General features: G+C 38.2%; 1 protein-coding gene across 1 annotated transcript; it reads right to left on the minus strand.

Annotated features, from left to right (window-relative positions):
- Positions 1-14,079: 14,079 nt before the first annotated feature.
- LOC128707825 (homeobox protein 10-like) lies at positions 14,080-17,445 on the minus strand. The gene is made up of 2 exons (XM_053802783.1): positions 17,175-17,445; positions 14,080-15,425 (listed from the first exon to the last, which is right to left on the minus strand). Exons 1-2 carry the CDS (start codon positions 17,443-17,445, stop codon positions 14,080-14,082), a joined length of 1,617 nt encoding a protein of 538 aa, XP_053658758.1.
- Positions 17,446-19,835: the final 2,390 nt, after the last annotated feature.

Below are 19,835 nucleotides of genomic sequence, written 5' to 3' on the forward strand. Positions count from 1 at the left end.
CACTTTATACTTGCATAAATCAAGTACTAGCTTTTAATCGCAAATAATTTAAACTTCATCACATGCACTGCGGATGTAAGCATTTCAGAATGGGACGTGACATCCCGTTTTATTTTATTACGAGAGGTTTCTTAACGCACATGCACATTCACACATGGACATTAACAACTATTTTCACAAATAAATGCTGAATTTCGCTCACTGTGAAACATATTAAACTGCATACTGGACACTGATCGACATAGACACGTTTCTATAATTGAAGTAATTTCAATTGCGTTACACAATATAAAGCACTGATTTTAAAAAAGAACATGTTACACAAACGACACCAACTGTATTTCTCGTTTGTTTTTGATTCCGTTAGGGATTGTTCTTGCGGAATGAGAGCATTGCAGTTACAACCTTAGCGTTTGCAACACCTTCACAACTGGACCTCAACAATGCCGTAATCTCCTCTATCGCTGAATCACCGTATTTGGTGAGTCGTAAACGAACGAGCTGCAACAGCTAACTGACCATTTTGAAACCAAGGCGTTTGCGATGGTAAAATCTGGTTGGTTGGTAAAATTGCATGCTGTTTTGTTGAAGGAACAGGAAATAGAAAGAGCGCGAATCACAATGCTGCTCGTTCCCTCTCGTGCAAGAAGCGTCGAACCAATAACACGCCTTCTTTTCCGTTGAATACACAGCACACGCGCTAGTGCGCTAGTGTATGTGAGCGTTTATTTCCGATATTTGCAGAGGTTGACAATCGTAAAACATAAGCAAGATGCGACGATTTGCTTTTCACACCAGCTTTATGTTTGTTTCGTAGCGCTGCTTTGAGAATTAGGTCTGAAGTGAGTGAAAACATAGTAATAAAACCGATAAGACGCACCTGTACCATTAAATAATTTAATCCAAAAATATCAAAACCAACGCAAAAGATGCTTGTGATAATGAAAATATCGTTTAAAAATATCTGTAAGGGTGAACATAATTTGTTTAAAACAGAAAATAGAAATATAAATTTATGCGCAAGGGTTTAGATTCCCTGCTATGCGCATTCGCGTGCATTCCCATTGCGTTACGTTTTTTGGAACAGTATTGTAATCTGAAATATCATAAACGAATAACGTATAAACCTGTAACGAATAGTTGTTGTGCGTCAATCATTCATTTGACGTTGTGAGATGGAGTGTCATTTATAGCAATATCGTATTAAACAGCTTAACTAGATAGCAGTTAATGCTAGTTACACAAACAATGAATTTGGGTTACACTAAATTCTTATGAACTATGTTGTATATTTGACCTCTTCCTATCAGACGATCTATTTCCATGATCAACAGAATGTTGTTGGATTTTTTTTCTACGTGGGAATGGCCCAGACGGGATTTTGGCTCAATCCTGTCGCATAAGAAGCAAATAAAATATTGCTATAGATTTGAATATAGGTAATTTGTTTTGCTATGTTCCAACTTATTATTTTTTAACGTTGACGATCAAGAATTCGATCAAGATTCGAATCATATTTATGTAGAACCTTAGTAATGTAGACTCCTCCATGTACCGGTCTAAGTATACATCAACTTACAATCGAATTTAGGAAACAAATATACGAGAATGGTGAGAATATCAGTCAGTCAGACATGATATATGTAAAATGTATCACTTGTCACAGCAATAAAAAAAACATTTAGTTAAATTTGTTCTTAACAATACGACAAACCATAAAATAGAAAAAAGTTCCAGCTTAAGAAAACAATACAATCATTTTCTTCAAAAGCTGTGAAAATTTGTGATAGTAAGCTGATAAGTAAGTAGCATCTTTAGTACAACGAAAAGGTGGGTAGGTACTGAGCTGTCAAAGCATGTACTGCGATTGCGCGGTTTGAAGAACATTTGTAACAAGTGTGCCACATAACCACATTTGCTAGGATTTTTTTATATTGTTTACACCTTTGCAGTGAAAATACTTGGAAGACATGTAACGAATAGCATAAATGAAAAATCCACTAAATGTAAACAGAAGCAAATGATGAAAAAGCTATACCATCTAAGGAACATTCTGTCGTTGATTGGCATAGGAGTCTTTAGCCACGATTTTTCGTTTTGCAAACGGTGATTTTGATCCTCCGAAACACAGGTCCACTTGATAGGCCTATGCAGCATTTCATTTGGAAAATTTTAATAGTACTGTGTCGTACTATAATTATCCACCTACAATAGTGGCTGATGTGTATTGATTTGTAGACTCGATTTCCACTGTAGTTATGAAACGTAAATAATTGGTTGCATATATTTTTAACAGAGTGTTAGTAATATTTGTTCTACTTTACGAGCCAAAAATTTACTGCTGTTTATTTTTCACTGCTACAGGTTAGTGTTCGTTTCGTTTATTTTCTATTTTCAAAATGTATTTTTTTATTTATTTGACTGTACTGTACATCCCTTAATTCACTACAGTACTGTTTCATTTGAAAACAGTTTAACCCGAGGTCTTTTGATGTTGATGTAGTTGAAATCTCACACGGCGGGACCGATAACAAATGCCATCTCTATGGCTGTGGTAAAAAGAAATGTAATCAAGGCCAACATAAGCTAGTGAGGAGCTACGCCTAGAAAAAATAGTCTTTCAAATAAATTCTATATTTTATGATTTTTTCAACCGTCACTATTTTGCTGTTCAATGGAAAAGTGTCAATATTATTTTTACAATAATTAATAAATATTTAGATTACAAAATAGTGGTAGTGTAAGAGGTGACAAGATAAAACAAACTTTATTCTAAAAAAGTAAATGGGGTATCATGTGGAAATGTCCATGTAATAGGATCATAATAAAACCCGTTTCCCGGATTAAAATTCATACAAGTCAGTGTTTTGCTTCACGAATGCAGTTGCTTGTTTGACATGAGCATATGTGTTTAGCTTGCTGGCTATGTGGCTCGAGCTCGAGCACTACATGAAGATTGAATGATGGCGCTGAATCTGAGTAAATATTGATTTTACTACAAAACTACTCACCAGTGATAAAAGCCTTATGCGTGGTTGATTCTTTGCTAAGAAAGCGAAAACAAAAAGGTTTTAATTACGCAACATGATACTATGATTATCGTATCCCTTTGCTTTTGTGCACACATGAAAACGGACGGGTTGAAGATTTGATGTGGTGCCTATGACTCATGTTTTAAACATAATTCTTTTTTTAACAGAAGAGTTCTAATTGAAATGTTGAATCGCATGAAATTTCACAGGAAATAAATAATTTTAACATTAGTTATGATATAAAGCGAATGATTTTGTCCTCTTACTCAATTTATTTTTTTGGTTTTAGTAAAATAATTAAATGTTTGTATAAAATTATTAAACAATCTTGGAACCCACAAAAAAACGAAAAGGCACTGCTCATGAAATTTTAATATAGCAAGATATTTTTTCATCATTTAGGTCGAAGTTGAATGGAGCACAGTGCGTAACTTCAAAGCATCTTGTTTAAGATTCCTAAAGCCTTTCGTTCCTTTCGCCTAAAGTTTCCGATTAACTAATGACCGAAAGAAAACTGCCAGTCCAGTGTATCCGAAATAAGGAGCCTTTTTACTGTTTGGAGAAGGAAGTGGAAGTGTCTCCAAACTAATGTGTACTAATGTGTATTGTACCTTAGGTTAAGGTTCAAATAGATTTAAGCAATACGGTCTGAACATTCTTTATGGAAGGAAAAAATGCAAACTAAACTTAAGAAATCGAATATCTTTTCCAACAAAACGATGAAAGTTTCACTTTATTCAAAAGATTCTCATGATTAGATACCATGAAAGTTCAATTATACCATTCAATTAAATACGTAAACCTAATTTCTGGACATCATAGACATTTTTAGTGTGACATATATATGGATATACTTTTAAATAACAAATAAATAATAATTGGCTGCCGAGCAATGAGCGTTTGAAATCTTGACGCTAATGTTCTAAAGATTATGGCATGAATTGTGCTGTTTTTTTCAATGCGTGCCATAGTAGATAATTTTAGGCAGGGAAAGTGATTTTTAATTAAATTTTCATTATGGATTGATCCGTAAGTGTTGCAAGATTTTACTTTTACTCAAGCAAGCAATGAATATTTTGATTGAATTCTGATATACAAAGTATTACGGGTGCTTATTCTATCCATACTCATTCCAATCGTCAATGAAAGGACGGAACTGTTTTGCTGGTAGCCCAGAAAGCTTTTTGAGGAAAAACAATGGGCCTAATCGGTTGCCAATTCCCGGTAAAATGAGTACTAGCACATAATGCAAATCAGTTAGGGACAAATTGAGATTCTTTTTAAATTAAGTGGAGTGACGCTTCTCGCTCGTTAGCTGCCCAGAATCAATTTCCGCAAGATAAGCCAATGCTCTCCTTTTTTCGTTTACGTCTTTATTGGTGTGCGCTTACCGTTTCCATCAGACGCGAGCTAGGATTAAATGGAATGTTAACGTGGGTAGGGAATGGATCAAGTGCGATTGAAAACCCCCTAGCTTAAAATAAAAACTGTTTCGACACTTTAAAATTTTATCCTCGAAGGTATATGTTTGAAATCACAAATTGATATTTAATTGAAAACGATGTTTTCGATTGTTTCGAGTTCTATTCGCACTGAGTGTTGTACGGTAAATGTGCATAACTTTGTTACTGCGGAATTAGAGAAAGTTGTTTTTTTTAGCTCACCGAATTTAGCTTAAGGGAAGGATTATCGTGCATGGATTATTTATTTACGAGGACAGCCAAGAATCATTGTTTGGGAATGGAGATTAGATTTCGTTTCCACATTTTATCGTGCCCCCGTTTTTAAATCGGTTACATAGGGTTATGTTGGATAGGTTCATTTTTAATCAACTAAGCCCTTCAAGTGAATTTGACCACACAAGATGATGAAAAGGCGACCGGAAGTTGGGTACGGGTTGAATTTTTATTTTTTGTTGAAGGCATTCATACAATTCTCAAAGCATAGATATTTTAACTCTTTCATTCATACCGGAGGTCGACCGACTGTAAGATCATTATAGGATCACAGATTTGAAAAAAAGTACAGTCGTAGCTAGAAGTGTTATGCCTCTTGGACACCAAAGAATCGGTGAATGCGTCTTAGAAGGAAGGGATCAAGCACACCGAATGCACGTTGTTGTTGTCCTGGCCGTAAGGTTTGAGCAGTGATTGTTGTCAGTGTTTACTCAATGAATTACCTATTAATTTTAGGCTTGAGTAAGAGCATGCAGGCTCGATGACAACAACATGACGAATGGTTTCTCGTTTTCGGCGATGACTGTCGATAAGTCTGCGGTTGTGCGTTTATAAAAGAAAGACAACTGCTCAGATTTCATTATTGTACGATGTACAGTAGGACGTTGAGGGTTTGATGGTTATGAATTGCGAATGAACTTTGAAATGACGCTGCAATCTACTATACTTTCATGAAATTAAAATAGCACTTTTAAGATTTAGCGCCGTGTTCGTTTAGAAAATTGAATACCCCAAAAGCATAATTTTAGTTTTGAATTTAGTTATTTGTTGGGGTGGTGTATTCGGTTGCAGCGCCGGGCTTCACAGGACAGGAACGGTCCAGAAACCCACCCAGAAGAACCCCCCGTGCGCAGAACTGACTATCAAGCCACTGGTAAATAAAGTCAAAGAGAGCCAGAAATGGCAGACCATTTTAGCTTGTTGTGCCGTTAATAAAGAAAACGATATGTTTTCGTTGTTTAGTTGGTTATTGTTTGATCATAAATGGATTACAAGACTTAATGGTACCACACAGTGAAATAATCAGGTTTTGCTTCAGGTACAGTGAATTTATTACTGCCGACAGTCCAGCTTTTAACCCAATCCTTTTACTACATTTACTGCAATACTTTAGCTAAAAAATTTCCTAATTATGTTCCACGAAGCGTTTCATACGCATGTATGGTTATGTAGATGTTTCTTGAATGAGTTCGAGTTGTGTGATATGTTCGAATGGTACACGGCAGGATTTATTTCCAGAACGATCCAGATCGTTCTTCCATACGCAGCACATAGTATCCAGCAATTGATTGACAAAAGTTAAAAAAAAAAAACAGAAGGAGTGAGGTAAAACTACAATGAAGATAAAGTACATAAACGTTCATTTATCACTGCAAATTAACTCAACGATAATATGATCATTTCCAACCTTAACCAACAATTGTGGAAAAAGTAGTTACTAAATAAGGATACTGAAACAAGTATACTTGTATTGTACAAACGGTACTTGTACAAGAAAATTTGCTTCCAACTCACGCAACAACGCAATATATCGGATCTCAAGGATGTGTAAATAAATCCTTTCGAGAAAAAAACTAAAAAAATGGTTAATGATCTGTTTATTGTTGTGATAATTGGCAATTTGAAAATGATCAATATGCAACGTACATTGCCTATGAAATCAAACAGAAATGAATGCTAGCGCTTTATGGATAACAACTGATAATATGCTTTTTTGCATAAAAGGCAGCGTAACAGGTTAGAGAAAATAAAGCTACCGTAGTTCATGGAATGATGCTGAGGAACATTATCAGTTTGAAAAGAGCAATAACGAGTGGCTGAAAAGTGAAAATGAATCTATGCCTTATTTTTCACATTACGAGCGATTTTATGTTTTCATGGCGTGTGTGTGAGGGTACCGGGCAGCAGGCAACATCGCTCGAGTAACCACATGTTTTGAATTACGGTGGACTGTGTCCATAAAAATGTTTTGATATTTTTTTTTCATTCGTAGTAAAATTTCAACACCTCCCTATTCTAGCTTTTCATTGCCACCTTACCCCAAAAGCGTATCGAACGGTAAGTTCAAATTCATACATTCAGCCGTGGGTCGTTTACTAATCCCAAAAATAAAGGCAGTCTAAAAAGTCGTACAAAAAATAACCCTTGGCTAACACGTGGAAGAAAAGTATGCAGTAATAGAGGTGCAAAGGTGTGAGTTTCCGGAAAAGTGGCTGTATGTACGTCTCATCCCGCATATCATTGTGGGAACGGTGAATTTTTAGCTGTTGGTTTGTAGGAATGAGAAGGGTTTTTATCCCAATTTTTGAACGGAAGACATAAGAACACATGTTGCCTATGACGTAAAGATGGTTCAAAGTGTTTCCACTACTGCCATGAATTATGGTCATACTTGTACGATTGGGTCCCGCAGTGGACGGGAACACTGGAAAAGGGTACGGGTTTTTTACAATTTATGGTGTACAACATACACAGGCTTGAACGGGTACAAAAGTTAGAAGAAACTGACCGCTCCGATCAGTGGAATATTTGTGGTCTCTACCGGACGTAGTAGATAATGTGACTGGAATTAAATTTCCTGAAAATTATGTAGTTTGAAATTTATCGGTGTTTAGTGGTCACAGTAGTATTTCATTTCCCAGAAAGTTTCTCGGTTTCATTCGTTACGGGTCGGGGTGCGTTTTTTCCATCACACAACGATTCACCTAGCGGAGCAATGTTGACGATGAATGGTGAATCGAAACGTGAAAAAGATAAGTTTGTTGGGTAAAAGTGATGATATTACGAACATGAGAATCTCTGCTTCCGGAGGCAGATAGGAAAAGGTATTCTGGTGAAAAAAGTGTATACCAAAGAAAATGGATGGTGATTTTTGTGCGTGTGGTAGTATACAAAGCGCTTGTCGTTCTTTCCAACGGCATCTTAAAGTTGTTGTAACACGCAACGTATACATGCCTGTTCAGAGTGTGTTCCACTTAGGTACACGATTTGATTTTTTTTGTATGTGTCATCTGCGCTGTAGTATTTTTGGTACTACATCCTATCGTTTCCGCTTCTGGTAGCGCACCGTAATGAAGCCGAAAAAGCACGATGATATCTTTGATGAAAAAATGATGGAACTATACTAGAATTCGTCTACTTAATGCTGATAGTCTGAGAAGAAGTTTTGAGGAAGAATATGCAGCAGCCCTACATGCAGCATGTACATGAGTAGCATGAATAGAAGTCATTTAGTAACAAAGAGTTCAATTGAAAATAGAATTGAAAGTATGGAGAAAATTTGAAGAAATAATTCTACCTTTTTCAATGTGACTTTCCACGTTTAGTTAGTCTTTGTGTATATACACAAAACATATTCAACTGAATCTTTTGAATGGACGTGTGGTATTTGGAAACTGATGATATAGATTAGTATTTTTTATGTTTTATATGCGCCAACTGACGGATAAATGATAAAACTAGTACCGTACTTCAGCGGATGATCTAATCTGATGAAGAATTGCACCGGCATTCTCACAACTTTTATTTACAGTTTGTTTATTGTTGTTAAAAATTCTACCTTAAAAACATCCACTTCGTGCTCTTAAGGATCAAAAACAGCTTTGAGCGAGTGTTACCAACCATCAACCCATCAGCGCAACATTCCAACAGGCAAATGGTGTACGTACAAAGGTCACTGATAGCTGGCAGGAAAATAACCTTCTTGGTCAAACCCTCCGAGAAGCAGATTTGCTAGCGAAATTACTATCTGGTTGTCAGATTGGTCAGTTGCGGGAAGACGAGCAAAAAAGCGATGAAAATGACGAACGCCGAGCATCGCAGTTCTTCGTGTGATTCCGACATTTCCCAGCGTTTTTATAACACTTGGTGTAGCGATGTCAGTTCGCATGGTGTAGAACCTGCGTTTCGGTCGAGTTTTTGTGTGTTGGTTCCTGTTGGTGCAGTTGGGTGCATGTTGAGAAGGAAGAAAATGAACGGGAAAATTTTTGAACACACGAGTGTAGTGAAGCCGGATAGTCCACGGCATTTCATCGGACAGGGTTGTATCTGGAGAGTTCACTTTTCGAAACGAGCCGTACTAATAAATAAAGAACTTTCATACAACAAATGAAAATAGAATCACTAACCGCGCTTCACACCGTACACGTGGTGGCTACAACCCAGAGCTGTCAGTCAAAGATAGAAGAAGATTGATGACCGCCATGAATTCCCTTTTTCCTTTTTTCCTCTTTTTTCAACCTTCCATTCCTACGTAATCGCCGTTGTCGACGTAGCCGTAGTTTGTTGATGCTGTTTTTGTTGGTGCAATTGGTACTTCGCCGCTGACGACGGCTGTCGCTCGGGCGGTCGATTTCCTTTCCGGTTTCCGATGCCTGCAAAAGTAGAAGAGCACGGCGGTGTATCTGTGAGCGGAATGAAAAAAAAAAAATACACACAAAAACAAAGGGACAAACCCGGAGAAGACTCGACGTACATTGAGTGAGCGTAAACATGGCCCAGCATATGCCAGCCTGGCAGACGGAAAGGTAGTCAATACAGCGAAAGCACAGAGCGCACCGCAGCGCACGAAATAATTGAAGGGTGGGTTACGATATCATTCACCGCAACCCCTCGGTCTGGAGGGATCGAACCTGGACCTGGTGCCGGACGGGTATTCGGAGGGGATTAGGGTAAAATTTTAAAAGAATAGTCAAGAAGGAGCAGTTTTCCGCATTACAGAAATTTAAATCTTCCTCCCTAGCTGTGCGTATTCGCATGTAATAGTTGAAATTTTAGTACCATTGAAGGACGTGCTGATGGTGCTACATATTGCCGGTTGTGATGTACGATGCGTGAACACTCGTCGTTCAGTTTGAGAACGTTTTGATTTGTTGATGTGCAAATCAAATTATGTGTAAACGTTTCCAAGTGGTTGATTCGTATGCATGTTTTCACACGCCTGTAGGCAAAAAGAAGGATTGATTTAAGTGAATTGACCATGCCTACATATCATGCTCGTATTGCGCAGACGTTTTGGTACTGACTTACTTTTTACTTACTGATTGATGGAAGCCCTACATTGGTTTAGCAATAATAATAATCGTTTAAATTAATACTAAATAACAACTATATAGCAACCCATTTGAATTTTATAATATAATCTGTACTGCATTCGAAGTATCAGGTTATGTTTATCAGCTACGAACGGGGATAGTTGTTAGTTGAATATCATAGACGTTTGAAGTGTTTAAGGTTCAGGAGCATCTTAGAAATAGAACCCATGAAAACACCATCACACTTCACATTATATTGCAATTTTAAGAAAACTTTAAAAAAACAGTCTCTTTATGCTGATCTGTGATGGTGATGGATTGTCGATGGCTTACAAATGCCCCATAATTACTACCATTTCATCTGAAACATCTGAAACATTTTAAAGGAAATCAATTTCAATATGAACTCTCGTTTATTAAATACATTCTTCTTCTTTTTCATCATAGACCAACAACCTTAAAGAGAACTGGGCCGACCATTTTTGGCACTCTTTGACATTATTTACCCGTCGTTAAACCCCGCATACATGGAATTGAAAACAAGTCGTGCGAGGACCGGCACCTCTACTAAATGCACCACTAAACCGCCCCAAATAAGTTTATTAGTATATGTTATATGAATACCTTGTACCCTGACCGATAGTTTTTATTCTTCAAATTTGACACTTGGTGAGCTTTTATAAGTGATTTTCAATTCCTAATTTATCGAATCTCAAATACTTTCAAAACCTCGTTTTATTTCATTACTTCAGAAAATACTATTGGTCCGGTAAAAAAACCACTTTTGGTAAAATTTAATCTAATTTCCGGAATGAACGTAGAAATATCAATTTTCGAATATGTTTGGACGGTGACAATAAGAATTTGATCTATTAATTCGATAACATAACTTAACATAACGATTTCATAACATAACTGGATCGAATTGATCGAATTGAACACTACCTAGTGATGTGGTACTTGTATCAAACAATAACAAATTAAACTGGTTATTTTAAAGTTTAATTTGTTTGTTACAATTAATGAGACATGCAGCACAAAAACGATAAGATGATGCATGCAGATTATGTAAAGATCAGTGCGGAGAAACATATTGTTAAAAGGTTTTGTTGGGTCAGAAGACTAACACATACTACACAGCTTTTACAAAGATACACAGATACAAACGGTGCCCAACGAGTTGAACGCCATAGCAGTACTTTTTGAAACCACAAAACCTCCAGTGCGCTGCGGAGTTTTGGTAATTAGAGAATATGTTGTTAATAGCAATACGCAAGAACTTGGGAATAGCGGATTATTTAGTACAGGGAAAGGTAGCATTATTGCCCGAAAGTGGGAAAACTGACATTATGCTGTGCTTGCATGGAAATAATAACTCAAGGGCCATTTCATTCGGTTGCCGAAGAAATGAAACAACGGAAGGGGTTTAGTCGGAATCGAGTACAATTCGGCTGCAACCAAACATTCATTTTTTAAAAAAATGTTTGGTTTTCGTGTAAGCTGTTATTATTTCCATTCTTTCTTTGAGGGTTTTTCGTGTTTGGGTTCAATTTTTCCGAGCTTCTCCATTGGCTTACGGGTGACCGGCTTGACCGCCACTCGTTGAGTTTGGCCTTAGAAGGTATGCAACGAATGTGGGGAAGAATGAAAACGACAGCACGAAATACAAAACTGGAATCTATATTTTACACAGGAATAATAACACCATTACGTGTCAATCCACCTCAGTTCGGTTCGTTATTTAATTTGTCCTTCAAGCAACGATCATGGCGGAAAACAACTAGTAGGGCCATGATAGCCGCACAAACTTGAAAGCAAGCATACCCACCACCAGTCCTGAGTATATGATTAGTCAGTCATACAACAGGCACACCTAGAAGGCTTTGGTTATTTCATCTTCGGTTGGAACGAAGAGCGCGAAAAGAGATGAAGGAGAACTTATAGAAGGATTGTGTTTTCCTATGTCTTGACCGATTATGGGTGATTGGAGAATGGAAGCGCGCGGTATCCAGAGGAATGGATAAGGTAATAGGAACATGAAAGACTCGGCTAGCAAATATGGAAACCGAATGCCAATTATAGGCTATAAAATGTAATGATGCTTAATGACAGAGCACATGCAATTTTATATTTTGTTTTCTGTCTCGTTGGCGCGCTCTCCCTCAACCACTCATTCGCGTTTTGCTCGATCGGGCCAGGTCCGTAATGTTGCTGTCGTTTTATGTGTGTGTTAGTAGATGTTTGAGGTAGCACAGGAAGGTAGAGTTAATCCACTGCCATTTCGATATTTTGATGGCTTTCATTGAAGTGCACGCAATGAATCGTGCTATGATGGAAATTGTGGGGTTTTTGTTGGTTTCCTTCTTTATCGTTTTTTGTTGTTATAGATGCTGGACGGTGTGATCAGGCTGGCGACAAATGGGGCAATGTGAACAAAGTTTGTGAAAGTTTCCACAAAACTTGAAGGGAAATCATACTCTTTCGAGGGAAAGTGTACAGAGTAGATTGTAGTTTTTACGCCTTGCCAGATGGTAGATAGCTTTCTTTTTCGTTATAAAGTTGAATTCATAACCAAAACGAAAAGTACTATGAACAAATTAAAGGATATTAGCCAACTTCCTGTAGATCGATTCATAACTTTTTAAAAAAATGTTCTAAATCAACATATCCTTAGCTCAAGAAAGATAAATAAATAATCGTAATGTTTATATGAATGGATTAGATCGGTTAGTCTGAGAAAAAATATTTCAAAATCAGTTTGAATGTAATAATTTCACAATAGTTAGTAAGAGAAGGTGTGCCAAAACAAACAAGTATTATGTAGCGTTTGAATTAGTAATAAAATGAAAAAATGCATTTTAATAATGACTAGAAGCATATAAAAAAGTAGAGAACACCAAATAAATAAGTAAATAGGTAAACAAATACATGGAAATTTCTTACTAAACGCTTAACAAAGTTTAATCGAACATTAATAATAAAAAAGGAACAGATTTGTGGATCAAAATACTGAAATTCATAAAACAATACAAGAAGAATCAACGGCTTCCATAGCGGATTATGGGCACAACAACCCTGAAGAGGACTAGATGAAGAGGATATTTTGCAGTGAGGCGAGGTTAAAAAATGTTAAATGGCCTAATTGCTGGCAACCTCTTGTGGTCCCCAATCGGCCGAGCAAATGTTATTTGTCTGCAGCATTTGAATTTGATCATCAACCGTTTCGACTTTTTAAGAATTTAACACAGGGAAAACGAGATGAACCCGAAAGAGCTTTACAATTTGGAAAACAGGAAACAGTACTTTTTTAAGCTATTATCTGGTTGTCATAATAGCGTACTTGTTTGTGGTAGGAAATAAACGTATATTTCGTAAAAAAAAACGCTGCATATAACATAAGCTGTGTGGAGTGAGTAGGAGTGAGAAAACAACTTCACATGATTGTATCACGAAGCTGGTGTGACATATGAACGATGTATGGCGGTAACGTAAGGTCAACGACGTAAAATAATTTATATATTCTACTACGACGGTTTTCCGCCATATCATCAACGATTTAATATATGTTATTGCAAATAAAACATAAAAAAAACCTATGTTGGCCAACGTAAACGCTGTTGTTGGAATTCTATAAATGATGCTACTTCTTTGATACTATGAATTCGGTTTAAAAGCGTTGAGAAGTTGAAGCAAAGTTTTTGTGTTCAATTTTTTTATTATTAATTTGTTACATTTATTTGAGGAATCAAAACAAATTTAAAGCGATAACGAAGTTGGTTGAAAATTGCAACCACACCGAGAAGAATTGAAGGCAAAAATGAAGTATGATACGGAAAAACAAAGTGTTTTGTTTTCTTACATTAACTTATCTGCGGTGGGAATTTTTGCAAGCAATTTCTACCAGTCTTACAAAAACAAGTTCGGACTCGGAAAGGGATAATAAGTTGTTGTCTTCGTGATAATTTGCTTAAGCCTATGTTTTCTATTACCCTAATCCTGATGAAACCGGTCCAGTTCGAGTTTTTATATTTTTCCAGAGCGATAGAATCTAAAACTCCCTTAGCATTTGTAGATTTCCAGTGTCCTAATAGAGAAATACATCTCGGAAGCATCTTGCCAAAGGACTGTATCGCTGGGTGTTGTGGTGATTTGGGTGTATCTTAAATTCTAATTACGTTTCCATTTCCGCGTCGCCTTGTGTTCGTAGTTTCCGTTTCACAGCAATTGTTAGTTGATGAGCGTAGCATGAGCGATATTGGAACTGCGGTTTTATAATCTCTAAAGATCTAGAAATACGTTGCCGCCATCGCTAGATAAAGAAAGCATGGAATTTGTCGTGCCAGTCGTTGTTACGGTGGGTGCGTGCAGGGAAACATTGACTCCCCCTCCTATGGTATGTTGTTGTTTAATTGATGATGGAATGTGTTGTAACTGTACGGTGTGGTGCTGATGGCCCAAAGGCAAAGTGTTGCAAGGAGAGCCAAAATTGTTGCTTTTGTTGTTGTTGGTATCTTGGATTGCAGAAGCCGGACGAAGAAGATGATTATGGTGCTGTTTTTGGTGGTTCTTATTGCCCCACTGAATAGTGACAGATGGCGAACTGACACCAATGATGTCGCCATCCGTAGATGTGGTGGAAGCAGGCACGGTAGGCTGATTAAAACTATCCAGAGAACGGTACGAACTGTCAACCAAAGGATTGGCATTGGTTAGATCATCGGTAGAGGAGTTGGACACCGATGGTATTAATATTATAGGCATCTGTGAAGGTTCTTTGAGTGATTCATCAAACGATGTCGCTGCTTTCGGCGTCAGTGGATGAGAAAGAAAGCTGGAATCAAGCGCCTGAATGATGGAGGGAAATATCGCGCAATTTTCAAACTCTTTCTGCTCTGAGTTAATCTCGTTGTTTGGCGATAGGATTAGATTGGAGTGACCGGGCTGGTTGGCACACAAAATCGAATTGCTGAATATTTCATTCGCATTAGCACTTGCTGTGAAGGAAGTGTACGATGACTCAAGATGATTGGCTGTCGTAGATGAGTTAGGTGGCTGTGTCATATTTCCGTTCTGATCATTGTTGCAGAGATTAACGGAGTTATTTATGTAGCTTGTCGGTCGAGGTGCATACGTCGAATGAGCCATTAACCGGTTGACGATGCTTTGGTGTCCATTGCGTTCCTCATCCATTGTAACATGCACGCTATGAGGCGAGGATGGCGAGGACATTTTGGGTGACTGAGAGCTTTCCCCGTCTGTGCAATGACACGAGCTCTTCAGCTTATTTATGTCTTTAACATTGGAGCTTTCTTTCTTATGTTTCATACGCCGGTTTTGGAACCAAATTTTAATTTGCCGCTCCGTCAAAGCCAGCTTCCGTGTTAGTTCAATACGTCGGGGTCGGCACAGATAACGGTTGGAGTGGAATTCCTTTTCCAGTTCCACTAACTGAGAGCTAGTAAATGCAGTTCGGGATCGTTTGGCTGTTGTACCATAGCTAGTGATAACATTCACGCTGCCTGAGTTCATTAGATCTCCATTGGTTGATAATGTTTGTTTGCAATGAGACGGTGAAACATCCATCCTCGTGGCTGTAGACCATGCTGTTTCAATTGGTTGGTGATCTATAAAAAAAGAAGAAAATAGTAATGATGAGATATTAAAATAATGATCGTGTGAAGAAATCAAATCGAAGGAAAAATCAATATCAACAAATCTTTAGGACGGAAGTCGGTTTTGCGACATAAGTCTGCCTAAGCATTTCCTTTAAACATGAATGTTTCATAGAATATCTGAATCGAAGTCGTTTAACAAACTCATAAGCAAATCATAAGAAACCCCTTGCAGTCCTTTCTTTTGCTAACTTGATTGTACGGTACTATTCAGAAGGGAGGAAATTAAAGGGGGAGTTCAGAAGTTTGCTCCATTCGTAAAGTAACCCTATATTCATTTGATTTTCTCTGTTTAGCCTTTTCCGTATGATTTATACCACATGGCACGGCATATGACCAACGCGGGATCAGTGCAGGATGCACACTGGAATACCAAATCCGACTCCCACGGAATGTCAGATGTTTGTGTGTATGTGTTTGAGCGCTTTTGGTGGAAGAACCTATCAAACTATAGCGCTCGATACGGTACCATAAGGTGCCGTAACGGCAGATTTTCCGCTCCGGAAATCAGTAAACACACGAAAGGTTGCAGTTCGGAAGTCGAGGTCAAGTGTGAGGGATGAAGGAAAAATGTATGTTATATATGTATGAATAGGAAATTTCATACACCAACACACCATTTGCCACATCTGGTTGGCAAGAAGTTGAATAAGCGACAGTCTAACGGAACGTGCTGTTGCGAAGAAGTTCGTGGATTTCGGCATTATGAGGAGCCAAATGTTTTGCCAAAGGAGTTTTCGAAGACTGAAATAAGTATGTTGGTAGATTTCTGGGAGTTTGGGAAGCTGCGCTTAAGGGTGTGTTAAATGGCAAAAGGCGTTCAGTAAATGAATAATAGACGAACCAGGAGCTCCAAAATCTTAACATGGAAAACTAAGGCAAATAATGTAAAATCAGCTAAATGTTTTTGACTAATCGCATCTCATTTATGAATGGAAGAATAGATAAGAACTTATGACAAAAGTATCAACATGCAGCAATTGAAAAAAACAATTAAATGAGTGTAACGAAACTCATATTGCCCTTGTGGAGCGTGTATTATAGAGAATGATAAAAATCTATCGAAAATATATATCACTCGTTTACGAAATACTTCATAAGCAACCACAATTCACAGCACTTCGTAATGAAGGGTGTATAAATGTGCAGATAACAACGGTACTTAAAAATAGCAACGAACAGGAGCACTCCAACGTGTAAGCATCTGACGGAAGAGTGATGAGAAATGATGATGATAAATTTGACCATCACCGGAAAACGGCTCTTTGCACAAGTATGTCTGGTGTATCCCTTCGAGAATGGCCTGCTCGGTTCGGACGGATAATTTTAGGCAACGTTGAACTTGATTTTTTCATCACTCCCCTTCATGCCTTCCGAAGAATAAAAGGATAGAATCTTAATACCAATCCATTCTTCACCGGAAGGGGCAAGAATCCCTTTTCTGCAGATTGGTGCCGTAAATGATCTCATATCCTGAATGTGCAACAGGCTCATTCAAAAGGGAAGTGGCGTTCTTGTGGCGCTAGCATTAGTTTCGCCTTCGCGTACGATACCCCGCTTCCTTCTTCGGTGATAAATAGTCGGAAGATATTTATATCAATTACTCGAATAATTGACCACAGGGAATAGCGTTATTTTTTTCTCATCTCACACATCTCACACCATACGGTCGGGTTAGTCAACCATAGACTAGAAACTCACCTTGGTTAACAGTTGCCGAAGGAATGCTGGAGAAGCCGATCAATTCTGTCGGCTGGATCGAAGAAGGCATTGTAAACTTGGATGTGTAGAAATCATCATACGTTGGTGGAGAATCCTCCAGATCAAGCAACGAGCCTACCGTGCTACGATCAAGGAACGGTACGTGGTCCAGTTCCGTGGACCAAAACTTGCTGTCACTAACATGTGTTTTATATTCAATGAAATCGTTCACTTCATGATCACCGAAGAGTTCGCCAAGGGCTGATAACATGTTGGCTTGTATTGTTCGTTAAGTGTTCCAATTCGAGGTATGAATTCACTTCGTATCACTAACGCGTTGCAAACTTTATTGTAAGATGTTTAAAAATCGCTTCGTTGCAAACTTTCCGTGTGAAATAAAAAAAACTTTGCACACGTGTTGTTTAGCTAAAGTTATTCACTGAAATGACGAGAAGCCTGGATGGGTGAAGTTGTTTTATACGTTGAAGGCATAAAAGCCTTCTATCTCGTTTCTTTGCCTTGGCACCTGTTCGCTGGCGTCTATTTTGAATATGTGCTGTATTCTAAAGCAAAGTTTCAGAGAAAAGGGTAAGAATATGGAAAGTGAATCCTTAATGGCATTACTGTGTGGAAATAGGAGGGAGGATATGAATGTAGGCTTGATATATAAACAAAGAAACAAGAGAGGGAAAAAGAGTCGAAAGGAAAGTGAAGTTCAAAAAAGGATAAAGTCAAGTGTCACCAGGGGTAAAAGGTATGGATGGTAGATAACCTGGTTGTACCTGCGTCCGGAAAGTGTGCCCGGCGACTTGCCAGCTACCAGAAAATTGGCGATATCTTTTTTGTGCCTGTCGCCAAACATTGGTAGGCAACACAATACACTGAAGCAGGCACGCAGAACAGGCAAATTTACAAAATTGTTCATCATCACAGGACACGGTGGCAATAGCAGCTAGCCAGCCAGGCGGTATTTGTGGCATGGCTCGACGAGTTATGACCGTTGCTCTTTTACAATCTGTCTTGGAGTGGTCGTTGTTGCTATTCAGATCGATGACCCAATAGATGATATTCTTAACGCCCATAGCTTTAGCTGAAAGGCCAACCGAAAGCCACCAGCAGAAGTCTAGTCACGGTGCCGGGCGTCAAATGGTTTATTTACATTTAATAAAGAAAGTCAGTCAGCTCTGTTGTCCGGATCAACTGGTGTAGATTCAGGAGAAAAGGTAAGCAACGCAATTCTCTGTAAGGATACAACACTGGCGGGTGAGGGATGCAAAATTCAGCCGAATCCGAATCGAATTATGTCGGCAATGTATTGTCTGACCGACGTCCCGTCAGCTTGACCAGTGGTCATAAGTCTAGCCATTTGAGCTGGATAAAAGTTTTGCAGGTGGTGATTGCAGGGTCTGTGAGTTTTAAAGCCCGCATACTGGATAATAAGATTAAGAAAGTAAATATTTGGTTTAAAGGGAAAGGCAATATATAGAGAGTTATTTTTATAAACTACAAACGGCTTTTTTTCATGATGCACCAGGATCGTATCACCAAACATTATAAATAACAACACACCCTACACCTAACTCGGTCACTAAAGGGTTTCGAGATTCGTTTTTTGGTAGGCCAAATATAAGAAACAGGTACTACAGTAGACATACACGGGTGTATGAAGAGTCATTCTGGGTAGGGAATTGCAAAAAAACAACAAACTTCGATCAAACTACCCTTAAGTTTTACGTTGGTTGAAGTCTCCGCCTTGTATCCTTGAGGATAAGGGATATTGAAGTTCTCGAATTCCAAGGTGTGTGTGGTGTTAAGCGGTAAAGGCGTGTATGACGCTTTGGGATAGAATGGTATATCAAGCAAAAAAGAGCAAACAAGTTCAAGAACTGTAGCCGTCCCGATGATTGTTTTTTTGTAAATTCTAAACTAGTTAACAAAAACAGCGGCTATGGCAGAAGTTTGAGAAGAGTGAAGTGTATGAAGAGTTCGTCTCTAGTATAAATGATAGAAAAGAAAATCAAAGTGCGATTACGATAGGTGTACACTGTTTTACAGATAATTATGCAAGCAAGAAGAAACAAATGAATACATAACTTGATTTTTTTACATACATACAAAACTTGAGTTAACAGAAAACATACCAGTTTGGGAAATCCTGTTGTGATTTTTCTTCTGAGTAGACAGTTCTTATGCATATAAGCACTAATGCCTCTGCAGTGGCGTGACATTGTTTCATTACGATCAACAGTACGAAAAGCACTGCAACCCTGCTTTAATTAGTTTACCCAATCGGGGCTAGCGTAAGATGACGCTGTCTGGCGGTTTGTCGTTTGGGTTGACGGGAAAAAAGAAATATTGCAGGGAAACCGTAAAGATGATCGTATTGTGATCCTCATTATGGACACCGTCCTGCACCGTTCCACATGATTAGAACGTGGTCAGATGGACATAACGAGTCTTGCCGATGTCACCGCTCGGACAAAAGGTGTGCGACGAATAAATGCGTCGCCTGGCGTCCATGCGCGGAGTATCCTAAAAGGCTTGGATATTCGTGTTGGAATTAGGTACTGCATGTATTCAAATCAACGGTATGTGCGTAAGTTGTTTTTAATTATTGGTGAGTACGAGGGCAAGTTTTGTGTGTTGCATTTTAAATGGTCA

This window comes from Anopheles marshallii, chromosome 2 (assembly GCF_943734725.1).
Source record: "Anopheles marshallii chromosome 2, idAnoMarsDA_429_01, whole genome shotgun sequence".
Taxonomy (NCBI): Eukaryota; Metazoa; Arthropoda; class Insecta; order Diptera; family Culicidae; genus Anopheles; species Anopheles marshallii.

Bases quoted from the DNA above. Each gene is read 5' to 3' on its own strand.
- LOC128707825 (XM_053802783.1), bottom strand. From the start codon at position 17,445: ATGTTATCAGCCCTTGGCGAACTCTTCGGTGATCATGAAGTGAACGAT. The intron at 15,426-17,174 runs GTGAGTTTCTAG...CTTTTTTTATAG, and splicing joins TTCGGCAACTGTTAACCAAG to ATCACCAACCAATTGAAACA.